Source organism: Monosiga brevicollis, genomic scaffold (genome assembly GCF_000002865.3).
Source record: "Monosiga brevicollis MX1 MONBRscaffold_27 genomic scaffold, whole genome shotgun sequence".
In the NCBI taxonomy this organism is placed as follows: domain Eukaryota; class Choanoflagellata; order Craspedida; family Salpingoecidae; genus Monosiga; species Monosiga brevicollis.
The window spans coordinates 334,598-348,629 of record NW_001865064.1 but is presented as its reverse complement, the minus strand read 5'-3'; the positions used below and the strand labels follow the sequence as shown (position 1 = coordinate 348,629).

The following is a 14,032-nucleotide window of genomic DNA, read 5'->3' as shown; positions in this document are numbered from 1 at the left end:
TTTCTTTGCTCTTTGATGGATCATGCTCATCTTGAACTTTGACGCACAGCTGTACACGGATCAAGAGGTTTTCAAGGTCCACGACCTCTTGGAGGTCTATGGCATTTATACCCTTGATGTACACTACGGCGAGCAGCAAGGGTGGGTCAATCCGCTTGCTGCCAGTCTATTGACTCGGGAGACTTGAATGCTCATTCAGGAAAGCCACGTTTTTGGTGTTGCAGCGATGAGTTTTCTCCAGAGCGGCCAGCGCCCACATTAGTGCCGCGCATCCACGTCCTCCACTTTACCAAGCTTCAAAACTCCAACCCTAGTCTTCTTCACAATCCAGGCACCCCTGGTAAGTGGTGTGTGTGTGTGTGTGTGTGTGTGTGTGTGTGTGTGTGTGTGTGTGTGTGTGTGTGTGTGTGTGTGTGTGTGTGTGTGTGTGTGTGTGTGTGTGTGTGTGTGTGTGTGTGTGTGTGTGTGTGTGTGTGTGTGTGTGTGTGTGTGTGTGTGTGTGTGTGTGTGTGTGCCCCATTTTCGGTAGCAACAGAAGCTGTTGCAGCTGTTGCACGCCAAGCTCGGCCAATGCTTTTTGAAGCGCTTCTCCAGGTATCGCCAGCTTTGCTTTGCCTTCTGGTAGCCCTGCTCTTCTGCTGGCTCACAGGTTCATGTGTTGGTCGAGTACAGGTCCTTGGTGGAGATGAGCTTGCTGCTACCTATCTCCTTCTCAACCTCATTTCTAGCGTGTAAGAGCCTTGGACCAATCTTGTTTCACGGCCATTTGTAAGCGCTCCTGCCAACGCACATTCTTTTTGTCACCGGTGTTTACAGTCAACTGCGTCGTGAAGACATTGTTTTGGGCAAGTTTAGCATCAACCTTCATCACCGCGCACACGGCAAGGACATGGTGGCTCAGTAAGACATCACCGTTTCATCCGCTTGCCGATATGATTGCATGCACGCGTATTTCCGCTCTCACGCGGTAATGTTTTCCAGGTTGCGACCTTTGCTGGACCACGTGCTTGACAAGACAGTGGCTTTGCCCTTGCATGTGGAGTATCTCAATCAAACGCGCCTGGTATGTCTGGCGGCTCAGGGCCGTTTATGTGAAACCAACGAGACTCACAAGTACGATCGCTTTGGGGGTTCAACTACAGATGCCCAAAAAGGATTATGAGCGTGAACGGGTAGAAGCAGGTGCTTTGCAATTGGCAGCCCACACCCACTTGACCCTCGATGAGACGCTACTCGAACAAGGGCAGCTTCTTGAAAACGGTTTGTAATACCTGGGTACAACTATGACAACGATGAAACATTATGCAGAACTGCTTTCTTTGCGAGTTTTTGCACTGAATTCGCATCGTTTGCCACTGTTTCCGAATGCTACCCATTAGGGGTTAAAAACCTTTTGGCGCTGCAGCAAGTGCTGCAGTTTCAGGTTGGTCGGTCTACGAGCAAAGCTGTTGCTTTTGATGGCGGCATATGTAAAACTCGCGAGTCGTCAGCTAACTGAGTTTTGCAACATTGGCGTATGCAGAGCGTCCCCTACGAGTTTGAGCACATGAGCCCAATGTTTTTTCCCTGCGATATTCCTGTCCTCATCGTTTCTGAGGCCAAAAGCTTGCTACCGGTTTGTTTTGTCATCAGACAGTCTTCAATAATGTCTGGCCAGATGCACGCTCACCCACTTTGCTGCTCATTGCACAGGTTGACATTATTGTCCCGGTTGCTCCGGTGCACCCGCCGCGATCGAGCGAAGTAGGCCCAGATCTTCGGGTTGTCTCTGTCGTCAAAAACATGAAACGCACAAAGTAACCAACAATGTCCCTCTTATAGTTGACAGCCGACGTTGTGGAAGCCGTACGTAGCTTCCTTGCAGCTGCCCGACACACACCAGTGGAAATTCCCGAAGCCGTGCAAGGTGAGTGAAAATTTGGCTTTGCAATGCTTGAGAAGCTGTTCAAGAAAAGCAATCTGGCATCAAGTTTGATTGGCTCAAGTCCATCGAGTACTCATCCCTGCTTCTCTTCATTCCCGCCAGGAGAAATTGAGAGACGCTTCGTGCAATCGCGCCAAGACTCGGCCTCTGTCACAGGCGATGTGCTGCATCGCTGGTTGTCCATGGCAAAGTAAGCTCTTTTCTCTCTCGTAGCGTGCTGGCGTGAAGGTCCTAAAGGCGCGTAATACCCATTTTGAACGTTATTGTGGACCATGTAGGTTGCGGGCTGCAAGCTTTGGCCGTTCGACATTGTCCATGGAGGACTTTGAGGCAGTCCAAAACATGGAGGCTCAACGCGAAGCCCGTGTACCACAGCCGGCCGCCGAAGGCTGATGGTGATGTTGGTGGCAAAACGAAAAAATTTCCCAATCAATCGAAACACGCCTCCCCACTCGTCCGGCATTTCAACAACATCAAGCCATGCTTGGTCTCAAGCATGAATTATAAGATGATACCATAGCTTGTCGATGAGACGCGATAAGCGCGCTAAGCAAAAAGCAAAGCACGTGTCTTTCCTCTGATATATCATGATTGTCTGCATGTCAACGGAGGTGACTCCAGATGTTTGTGCGGCCTTCATTTTCAGCTTGGGTCAGCTTTTCGCGAGTGCTTTTGACCTCAGCATGCTCAAGGCCCAGCTCAACTTTTTGCGACACCAAGGCTTGTTTCAAAAGAGCTTGACCTGCTCAAGGATTGACCATCGCGGGATGCGCAAAGTCTGTTCCCTGCGCAACAAGGAGTCGTGGCAGCTGGGCTGGTGAGCCTTGATGTGTGAGGCACCAGTCAAGGCCGCTTTGGTAGACTGCGGAGCACGCAGGGTGGGTTCTCCGGAGGGGGGTGTACATGCGCACGTAAGTCAAAAGGGCACAGACAGAGAGACAGGGTGGCAAGAGGAGAAAGGCAGGGTGGTGCCCGTAGACCAAACTCTTGTAGCAATGGCGACAACTTTGGTGCCCAGAGAAGCCTTGGCAACGTGCCGCTGGTAAAATTTTGCTCTTTTCTGAACCGACCAGAGCACCATCGAGAAAAATGACTTTGACAATGACTATGAGAGCACGACAGCTCGCAGTCACAGTCGGGTTCGTCGTCATGCGGCATCTTTGCAAGCCAATGACCAACAAAAGCTCAATCAGATCGGCCTCAACCGCAGGTGGATGTGAATTGATGCGACATTAGCACGGTCCCAACGGCTGAACAAAGCAGAAGCAAACAATCAAAGACAGAGACAGAGTGATGCAACAGCGGAGACGTGCCCGGAGATTGGCACGTGAGACAGCACAAATTGTTTTGAGTCGCCAACCTGGGTTGCAAAGCAAAGGCCGTTGCGCCGGCCGAATGGTGAAACGTTCATGTGAAGGGGGTACGGTTGTTTGTGTGGGTGCGGCAGGGCTGGGACGTTTTGGAACGCACTTGCACATGTGTTCGGTTGCCACTTGAACTCCAGCAAAAGGTGGTACGCTTGTCAATTCATCACCATGATCAGTCAAAGATGAAGCCAAATGATGGCTAGCCCAAGCCAATGCGGCAAGGGCAAGCAACCGTTCAAGAAGAAGAAGAGAAATCAAAAACATCTCATCTATCGAGCACACTTAAGGCCACACGAATCAGGTGGAGGGCTACGATGTTTGTTCCTACGCTGGCACATCTTGCCGTTGGTGATCTACAATTGTACATCCGACCCCAATCGTAGCATGTTCATGTTTTGTTGATGGGGTCGCCATGGAATCTCTCAGTGAGCTCGTTCAGACGATTGGTAATCTCCTTTCCAGAGACGTGTTTAGAGGCTGCTGCATGAGGAGGAGAACGGAATGTTGTCAAACCGTCAAAGTCAAGCAGGTTCTAAGCCGATGGCCCATGCCAATGACCGTGGTGGCAAGAAGGCCATGTGAGCATGGCACATCTTGGTGATGCCCACCGATGCAGCTTGGCCCTGTGTGTTCTGCCTTGCCCGATGTGTTCTGCTTGGCTGGTGGCTTTATGCCTTGGTTTGATGGGCTCCGACGAAGCAGAAGTACTGCTGTGGCTTTGCGAGATTGAATGCTTTGTGTTAGGCCGGCATGAGCAAACGCCCTTTTTACTACACCCTGTCGGACCGTATACCGATTGCTACCGCTACTACATGAGGCCAGCCCTTGCCGCAGTTCGCCGGGCTTGTGACAGCTATCGCAACTCATTTTTTTAAAGAACAGGATGAGGTTAAGCGAAGAAAGGGCAGCTCCAGTGCATGCCTGGCAGATATAAACCCTTATACGAATGCACAGTTCATTGAAGGCAGGATCGGGGGTACGCCAAGTTCTGTGCCCGCGCCAATATCTGCACATCAATGCAATGCCAACACGCACACTTTCGCACTCTTACCCGCACGCAACAAGACCTCTGCTTCTTCATTAACCGGAAGACACAAGACGAACGAAGCAGAACCCACTTTGATCGCAACCACCTACCATCCCCTCCACCACCTGGAACCATAGGCGCACCCCAGCGACGGCCACTGGATACAACCTGCCCAGATGTGTCAGCACTTGTTCCATGGTCACAAACCACATTCACGCCATGCCCAAGATGCTCCAGCACTTGTTCCATGGTCACACAACAGATTCACGCCCTGCCCTAACGTTCCAGCGCGTCTCCCATACATGCTCCAGCACTGTTTCACACACACACACATGCACGGCCAACCCCTGATCGTCTATTTTTGGCGGACAGGGCGTTGACTAGGTAGCAAGCAACTTTTTCATTCTGTGCATTTCCATTTGGAACCATCGCAGCAAAGCAAGCCATTTCTGTTGTGACGCTCCACTCTTCGAAGGGTACGTCACCCATTGTGTGAAGAAATTTTTAAAACACATGCATTTGTCGCCCACTGCGCCCACTGCGCCCACTGCGCCCGCCATTGCCACAAACACCAACGCCACGACAACCAACACCACTAACACCACTAACACTACTAACACCACTAACACCACTAACACTACTCACACTACTAACACTACTAACACCACTAACACCACTAACACTACTAACACTACTAACACTGACACCACCACCACTAACACTAACACTAACACCACCACCACTAACACCACCACTTCTGCCCCTACTGCTGCCCCCACCACTTGGCTTTGGCTTTGACTTTGGCTTTGGCTGTGTTGCAATTTGTTTTTTCTCGAGCCTGCACCTTGCATTGCGTGGTCGATCCTTTCACTTCACCTTCCTCCTGACGTGTGCTTTTGCTCCAACCTTCGCCGCCATGGATGTGCCATCACCGTTGTCACAGCAGCCACCACAAGACGACCTATCCAGTCGACGTACGTATCCATTGCCAAACACCACGAAGCAGGGCGTTTTTGCAAAAATGCATTTCTCAGACCTTGCTTTTTTCGCCTCGATGCGCTCTTCCAAGCTCCTCCGCCCCTCTGACCCAAAAATGTTCTGTGTATCATGGCAGTGTCGAACGTGGAAGAACTCCTTGCACAGAAGGAAGAACAAAGCAGCAAGCGCATTCAAGAACAGAAGATGCAGCTGAATTCGCTACAGGCATTGAAAGGCAAGGATGAAAATCGGCCTGCAAGTGAGCAGCACGATGTGTTGGCAAAGGTGGCTCAGCTTGAGGAAGCAGTCAAGCAGTGCTCTGAGGGTGTGAATCATGCGACTCTCAAGGCTGAGGCTGAGAGCAACAAGAAAAGCATCGAGGAGCTGCGAGCTACCATGCTAGCTGCCATGGAGCAGAAGGACGAGGCGCTCCGAGCTGCCATGGAGAAGAAGGACGAGGAGAATGCACGCAAGACCGAGGAGCTGCGAACTGCCATGGAGCAGAAGGACGAGGAGAATGCATGCAAGACCGAGGAGCTGCGAGCTGCCATGCTAGCTGCCATGGAGCAGAAGGACGAGCAGCTGCAGGAGCTGCGAGCTACCACGGAGATGCTGCAAAGCAGCGTTGATGAAATTGCGGACTCCATCCGCAAGTGTGAGATGGCCAGCTGTCTCAGCAACTGGCTGCTTTTGAAGCTTCACGCCAACGAAATGCAGTGGGGCGGCCAATACCCGCTCATCATCGACCTCGCCAACTTTCTCAACGTTTTTTTCAACTGCGGCAATGTACATCATCCATCATTTTGGTACATACAGTCGTGCTACATGCAGGCTTCCCCCGAAGCTCAATACAGGATGTGCCAGGCCTACATTGAAGTTTGCACCCGGCTGCAAGGGCAAGGCGTGCCGCCTCATGTTTTTTTTTCTTTGCTGGATCAACAGCGCCAACATGGTTACGCGGCCGCGCATCTGGACTACTACCGGATCATGCCCGCGGGGCACTTGGAAAGTGTCTACCAGGAAAAGGCGGCAACGGATCCGGTTTGCGCGACGATGTATATCGGATTCAACGCGCTCTTGAATTGAAGGCTGAGCTTTGCACCCGGCTCGCCTTGTGTGGTGCGCCTTTTCTCGCTCCTTCTCTCTGGCAAACCCAACCTTGCCTCAATTGATACTGCTCTACTTTATCTTCTTTGGCACAAAAAGTTGACATGACGACGGAGACGGGGCAATATACAGCCGCGTGTCTGTCTGCTGTGAAACCACGGCCTCTGGTCTCACCGTTTGTCACTGTGTCGCACTGGTTATTCTGTGTCTCTCTGCCTCCGTTTGTGTCTCTGCCTCCGTTTGTCTGTCTGCCATCGCATCTCTGTCTCTCTGCGTGTGTCCCAGTCCCCCTGCCTGGCATGGCGTTGCTTCCATGCTCACAGGTGGTATATGCGCTCCCTTGCCCTCTTTAACTTTCACTTTGTTTCCAATTCTCTTCTCTTCTTCTCACATGTGGTAATTTTGTGCTTCGCTTTGTCTCTCTGTCTCTCTCCTCTTTTGTTCTTTCTTTTGTTCTTTCTTTTGTCACTCTCTCTTTCTTTATTTTACATGTGGTAGTTTTGCTACACGTACTTCTCTGTGCCTTTGCTTGCTGTTTATGCCTTTCTCTCTCTCTCTTTCATTCTCTCTCTTTCAATTTTACGTTGGCAGGGTTTTCGATCTCTCGACCAGAATGGACATGAGGCCACAAGCCGGGTGAGCTCCTCCTCCTTCTCGTGAGCACTGGTCACACCTCCTCTCAGCAAGGCAGGCACCCTTCGCCCTTCACCCCCACCCCCCCTCTCTCTCTCTATCTCTCCCTTTCTCTCTCTTGCCTTCTCTTTGGCAGCGTAGCCTTCGCTGGTTACGGTGCTGGACGGGCGAGCGCGTTTTAACCAGAGTGTCAACAGATCCCATGTCCAAATTCACGGCAGCCATGGTTGGACCATGGCATGGACAGCGCAGCAGGCGGGCCAGGCTTGTGGCTTCGATTGTTTGCTTGGTGCTCACGATTCAAGATCAAAAGGCTGCCGCACAAAGTGCCAATCACGCGCTGTGGCCAGAGACCGTCATTACCAATGAAATTATTGGCCTGCCCATCTCGATGGAGAGTGCCGACCTCAACGGTGATGGCTATCCAGATCTCCTGTTTGCTTCTCATCGAGAGCGCATCGTCTGGATTCCAACCTTGTCCAACGGTACCTTTGACTTACCTCGCACCATCACCGGAAATATCGGTTCTGGGGAGTCGGCCATTGCCGCCGACCTGGATGGTGATGGTGATCTGGACGTCGTCAGCACAAGCCACTCCGACGACAAATTGGCCTGGTATGCCAATGACGGTCATGGCGTCTTTGGCGACCAGATTGTTTTGTCCACGGATCTACCCATGGCTGGTGCGGCACGCGTTGCTGATTTGGATGGCGATGGTGACCTGGATATCATCTGCACCAGTCGCACGGACAACGCTGTCAGCTGGTTTGCCAACGATGGTCATGCCCGCTTCGGTCCGCGTACCCTGATTTCCACCTCGGCGGTCACTGCCCCCTTTCTCCTTGTTGTCGCCGATCTGGACAGCGACGGTGCACTCGACGTCCTCGCCGTTGGCGCTGCAGCTACCAACCTCACCTGGTTGCGCAACGGCGGAGGCGCCACCAGTTGGGAGTCCCGTTTCATAGCTGGAGCATGGGACAACACCTTCCCATCCCTTGCCGTGGCGGATCTAAATCGAGATGGCCACCTGGACTTGCTCGTTGGCACCAACTCTGACCACACCCTAACCTTATACTTCAATGGCCAAAACAATCAGTCGGGTCACTTTTCTTCCTCCACGCTCTCACTTGGAACCCAGCCCAGCGGTCTGAGCACCGGTGATCTTGACGGTGACGGCTGGCTCGATATTGTGGTCGGTCGGCTTGATTCAGTTCTTGTTCTCTACCAAAGCAACGATGCCGCCTTTACTCTGACCCGCTCCTCTAGCCATGCCTTGCCTCGGGTCGGGGGCGAGCTCATTGTCACGGCTGACCTCGATGCAGATGGTAAACTTGACATCGTCACTGCTGGTGAGCGTAATGATGCGGCCTTCTGGCTACGCAATCTGGATGGAGATGGCACCATGGCAAAGTATTTTCTCATCAATCGTCAGCTCGATGGACCCGAGGCCTTGCAAATTATCGATTGGGACCGTGATGGAAACATGGACATTTTTGGCCTTGGCCGAGCCAATTTCTTTATCGGCTATTTTCCAAACAATGGCTCGGCTTCATTTCGAGAGCAAGTACCACTTGCGCTGAACGTGTACCGTCCACAGTCTGCAGCTATAGTAGACTGGGACCACGACGGCCTTTACAATGCCCTGATTGGTGGTCAGGATGAACTGTTTCAATTGTTTCCCACAATAAACTCCAGCCAGGAAGGCTATCGACTCTCGCTTGTGACTTCGATGACAGACAGCTACTATACGGCCTTTGTAGTAGCCGACCTTGACATGAACAACGTTACTGATGTGCTGTTTGCTTCAAACTTCATGTTAGCCTGGTATCCCTTGAGTGAGATGGGCCCTTCGATCGATGTGAAGATCATTGCTGACAATGTGCGGGTTGTAGCAGCCGCCGTTGTGGACTTGAATGGTGATGGTATCAACGATGTAGTCACGGCTGAATATACGGGATCGCGTGTGACTTGGTATCCTGGCTTGGGTCTCGGCACCTTTGGCACTGCACGCACCATTGCCACGCTGAATCCACGGCCGTCTGATTTAAAGGTTGCTGACCTCGACGAGGATGGCTGGGCCGACGTGGTGGTGCTGAGTCGCGATGCAAACTTGGTTTGGTATCGTAATCTAGGCGATGGTACCTTTAGCGACGCGATAATGCTAGCCGTGGCTGTTGATGGTTTGTGGGTCGTGACCCTTGCGGACCTTGATGGAGACAGCCATCTTGACGTGATCTATGGCTGCACGCAAAACATTTCCTGGCTGTGGGGCAACGGGAATGGTCAGTTCGCTGCAGCCGAACGACTAACTCTGCTGTCCTCTTCGCCGGCGTGCATGAGTGTTGGCGATTTGGACGGCGACGGCGATCTTGATCTGGTGTATGGTGGCATTCTCAGCAATGTTGTCGCGGTGCTGGAGAACACATTGGTGGAGCAAGGCTTCACTCCGCCTTCACTCGGGACCACAATGAGCACCTCAAGCACCCAAACCACCCCCTCCAGCACTGCGGTATCAAGTCCAGAACATTCTGCAAGCATGTCGTTCAGCGGCGCAATCACCGGTGTGATTGTGGGCATTGTGGTTGCAGTGCTTGCCACGCTGATGCTGTTGCTGGTGCTCTGGCGTCGTCGCGAGCGACAAGCTCTCATGGTCTCACCCGGCGATCCGCGGGCGCGAGCCTTTTGGATGCAGTTTGAGGAGTCGCTTTCACAACTGCAGGCAACAAACACTAGGCCTGACGCGCCTGCCGAGGAGGCACTCTCAGCTTCACACTTGTCCCTCATTCCCTTGTACGAGCTTTGCAATTAGTTTTGCCGCCGTTGCCGTCATTACCACCACTGGGGTGCCACTCACTTTTGGCTTTTCTCATTTTTTTGGATTAGGGATGCTCTGCATTTGCGCGGCACGCTGGGCCGCGGACACTTTGGTGCTGTTCGGGAGGTACGAGTGCGCAATGGCGTTTTGCCTTTTGGTCATCTCGGTGTACCTACAACTCACCCAGGCAACTTTTAGGCAAGCACGTTTCGCCTTGGAGCGCAGAGAGGCCCCTTACGTGTGGCGGTTAAGTTCTTTGATGCTATGCAGGTGCGAGCAATGATGTGTTGTTCTGGCAGCATCATGCAAGCGCTCTGCGCCACGATCCGTTGCCACCCATGTCTTAGAAACTATGTGTTGCGATGCGTTGTTTTTTGCTATGTTTTGTTTTTGTTTTTTCTAACACAGGAAACTGACTTTCGGGCGGTCCTCATGGAGGTAGCTCTAATGCATGTCGTTGGATGTCACCCCAATGTTGTTACTTTACTGGGCGTAGTCTACGACAGGTATGTATGCAGTCCTCTGCATCAATTTACCCGGGCGAGTGGGCCAAGGCATTGTGCTTATTTAATGTGCTGGCAGCGTTCCTTTGAGCCTGGTGCTGGAGTTTGCAGACGGTGGTGACTTGCGGTCGCGCTTGCGAGAGGGCGGCCAAGAACTGGTCCCGTTGACTGCCCGTGTAGGTGCCTGATACATTGTTTGCTTCATCAGATGAATGGATGGGCCCGGGCCTTGGATTCACCTCTGCCATTCTGTGCCACAGTTGGATGTTTTGGCACAGGTGGCGGATGGGTTGGCTCATGTACACAGCCACTCTTTAGTGCATCGCGACCTTGCCAGTCGCAACGTGCTGTTGTTTGCTCGTAAGGGCGATGTGCCAGCGGCAAAGCTAGCTGACTTTGGATGTGAGTTGTATTGTTTTTCCAACAGCTAATGAACAGGAATGCAGCTCAGCATGTGCTGAGAAGACACGCCGTCTCACAGAACATGCTTTGTTCGCAGTGAGTCGGTTTGTCTCATCCGAAGAGGAATACTACAAAGTTTCAAGCCTGGATGACATGCCGTTTCGGTGTGTTGCGGGTCTCTGTCTCTGTCTCTGTCTCTGTCCCTGTCTCTGTCGCTGTCGCTGTCTCTGCCTCTGTCTCTGTGTCTCTGTCGCTGTGTCTCTGTCGCTGTGTCTCTGTCTCTGTATCTGTTTCTGTCTCTGTCTCTGTCTCTGTCTTGGTTTACGTACACCTCCTGTGCCTGATCCAAGCTACATCCCACTTGTGATTTTAAGGTGGATGGCACCAGAGACGTTGGTGGGGGGACGATTTTCAGTTGCTTCGGATGTTTGGTCACTTGGTGTCGTTGTATGGGAGGTTGGTTCCTGATTTGCGACTTGATCAAGCTTTCAGGAAGACCACCATGCAACGCTTACTTTCCGCTGAACTGGATCAGGTATTTAACGAAGGGGCCACGCCCTATGCGGGGCAGAGCTTGCAAGTCATCATGGAACTGCTGAGTGCCGGTCAACGGCTAAATTTAGTGAATGTGCCGTCGTCGTTGCATCGGTATGGCTCGGACAATCTGTACTGGTCGCAAAGGGGGAAACTATTACTTTGCCCCGATAACTCAGCCGGTGCTCATGTGTGGCGACATAGACTGTGTGAGACGCTCTTTGATGGAGAAGCGGGAAAACGACCTGGCGCCAGCCTGGCGGCCAAACAGCTTCGAATGGCCAGCAGTCGGCAACAAGGGCTTGCGACGAATCTCATGTTTGATCTGGAAACGGGCTGGGACGGGGACGAAGCCGAGAGTGCCATGTAGCTTCCCTGATCTTGGTCTGAGAAAGTTTGTATGGCCCTTCTAATCTATTGGAGCCGCTACTATCATGCCGCGGACAAGAGTCTGGGCAGTCTAGGTGCCTGTTTGACTCGGCCCAGCGAACCGGGTGTGTAGCAAGATGCCTTGGTGAGATAGCTAGCATGCTTCGTTGGGCACTCGGTGCGGGTAAGTGCGAAATCAGTAATACGCGGAGTTGGGGCCGAGAAAGTCGAGGCAGAGAGAGAGAGAGAGAGAAAGAAAAGCGCAGTTGACAGGGAGAGACAGAGAGAGAGAGAGAGAAAGAAAAGCGCAGTTGACAGGGAGAGACAGAGAGAGAGAGAGACAGAGAGACAGAGAGAGAGAGAGAGAGAGAGAGAGAGAGAGAGAGAGAGAGAGATGGACGTGGTGACCCGAGGATTCGGTTGAAACAGAGAATGGCAAAGGTGCACAGAGACTGCTTGTGTGCCTGTGTTCCTCTGTACCTGTGTTCCTGTGTGCCTGTGTACCTGCGTACCTGTGTACTTGATGAGAGACCAAGACGGATACGACGGCGAGGGCACACACACACACACACGCGCGCACACACACACACACACACGCAAGGACCACAGGAAATAGAAAGAACAGGGCAGAGGGATGGCGAAGGTTGAAAGGTTGAGGTTGGGTGGGATGACCAGTAGTACAAAAGTACAAAGCGAGCATGTTGGGGTCGCACAGCAGGGTGCACAGACGCAGAGCCGCTTGGGAGCACAGACAGGGCAGCAAGAGGGTGAAGAAAGAGACGACCAGCTGAACGAACGGAAGTGCTATGGGGCCACAGGAACGGTTGGACGAGGTTGGGTGGTTGGGGGCAACAGGTCGTTCATAGAAAGGTTGGGGTGGCCCCCATCGACTCTGATTTCGCCCAAACCACTGGCTTGTCTGAGCTTGGTGTACAGGTTGTTGGGGCCATCATCGCTGCTTGCGTCGTGGATGGGTAGAGAGTGCAGTGCGTTTGAATTGTCGGGGGCCTCGACCTGCCCGGGGTGCCCCTTGCTTGTATGGCCTCTCGATTTCGTCGCAGAGAAGTGTTGGCGCCCACTGTTATCCGTGGTCCCATCACCGAGGCCGCTCATGCCGGCCTGGCCTAATCCCAGTAGCCACACCATGCCCGCCTCTCCCCTTCCTCCTGTGACCCTTTGATCCTTTTGCCCGAACCATGCCGAAAGCGTGTGCCTGCCCTTTTGCTTCCTTGCGTTGGCGGTGTTTGCCCGATGGGAATTTCAGCGTGCTTCACAACCGGGCAGAGACTCGCAATCCATCTATCAGCTACCTGTCACCCGAATACATGAGCCGGTGGCTCGTCTTCATCCCGACCTAAATGCACCGCCCCGGCTGCCAAAACAACGGGCGGGCGGCGACGGCCAGGAATGTGCGTCACAAGGACGCGAAGCGGACACGACGCGGAGCCATTTCGCTTGACACGTGCGTGAGTGTATGAAGGTTTCACTCTCTGACAGCATCGCTGCTCGGACTATAATCTCTGAATTGTATTCAGGGTTTGATGATATCTCTGTTTAAGCACAGATTTATCATTATGAGGTTTTATTTGCCACATCACTCCTCTTGAGTTTTTTGATGAAAACTCCGTGTCTCTACCTCCGAGAAAACCTCGGATATTCCTCTCTTTTTCTTCCGCAACCCACATGATCTCTGAAACTTTTCCCGTGTATCCTCGTTTCTCTTTCTTTCCTGGGCTTTTTCAACTGATGACACATGAACATTTGAGCACTCTCTGCCTTTTTTTCATAACCCCTTTCTCTCTCTCACTTTGTCCCTTGTTGTTGTTGATTGCATTTTTTGTCTCCTGTTGCGACACACACACGCAACATTCTCTCTCTCTCTCTCAAACCGACCAAACCAATTCATTTTTCTCTCTCTCTTTCTCTCTCTCTCTCTCTCTCTCTCTCTCTCTCTCTCTCTGAGCCCATTTTACTGGGGGAGGGGTTTGCCGCTCGCTGGAGAGGGTTCTTGTCCTAGTGTGCCTGGGGCGGTCGTCTGTCCCTGCTGGCTCCCACGGGCTGCTTCTTGTTCCCCTCGAGTCCATCAGATTCTTGTTGGTTGGTTGGCTGGCTGGAGTTTCCTGTTTCGTTTCGTATCTCTCTCCTGCAGCAGAGGATGGAAACTACCGTTATAACGACTTCGGGGTCATCTCCAAGGACATCGGGCACGACGTCGCCGACCGCTGATGCGCTGCAGAGCCAGCCGCTGCCCGGTGCCACCGCCCTTGCAGCAGCACCGGTTGACCTTGGCGCAGGGGACCATGCACTCAAACGGGAGTTGACGTCTGAGGGGGATGCCAAATTTCACCCAAAGGCTGCTCGGGCTGCCACGGC

The 14,032-nt window shown here is 52.7% G+C and overlaps 3 protein-coding genes across 3 annotated transcripts; 2 read left to right on the top strand and 1 right to left on the bottom strand.

Moving 5' to 3' along the window:
- Positions 1–22: 22 nt before the first annotated feature.
- Positions 23–2,368, top strand: MONBRDRAFT_33940 (uncharacterized protein; the record flags this gene model as incomplete). Its single annotated transcript, XM_001749042.1, has 12 exons — positions 23–141; positions 225–525; positions 673–731; positions 817–900; positions 982–1,063; positions 1,143–1,260; positions 1,380–1,423; positions 1,523–1,615; positions 1,693–1,743; positions 1,822–1,906; positions 2,027–2,114; positions 2,203–2,368. The coding sequence occupies 12 exons, from the start codon at positions 23–25 to the stop codon at positions 2,315–2,317; spliced, it is 1,239 nt and encodes a 412-aa protein (XP_001749094.1). The 3' UTR covers positions 2,318–2,368.
- A 2,866-nt stretch (positions 2,369–5,234) lies between these two features.
- Positions 5,235–9,845, top strand: MONBRDRAFT_28592 (uncharacterized protein; the record flags this gene model as incomplete). Its single annotated transcript, XM_001749041.1, has 7 exons — positions 5,235–5,292; positions 5,433–6,082; positions 6,113–6,172; positions 6,239–6,337; positions 6,902–7,039; positions 7,178–7,262; positions 7,342–9,845. 7 exons carry the CDS (start codon positions 5,235–5,237, stop codon positions 9,843–9,845), a joined length of 3,594 nt encoding a protein of 1,197 aa, XP_001749093.1.
- Positions 9,846–11,855: 2,010 nt separating this feature from the next.
- On the bottom strand, positions 11,856–12,772 carry MONBRDRAFT_28591 (uncharacterized protein; the record flags this gene model as incomplete). The annotated part of the gene is made up of 2 exons (XM_001748981.1): positions 11,856–12,463; positions 12,568–12,772. 2 exons carry the CDS (start codon positions 12,770–12,772, stop codon positions 11,856–11,858), a joined length of 813 nt encoding a protein of 270 aa, XP_001749033.1.
- Positions 12,773–14,032: the final 1,260 nt, after the last annotated feature.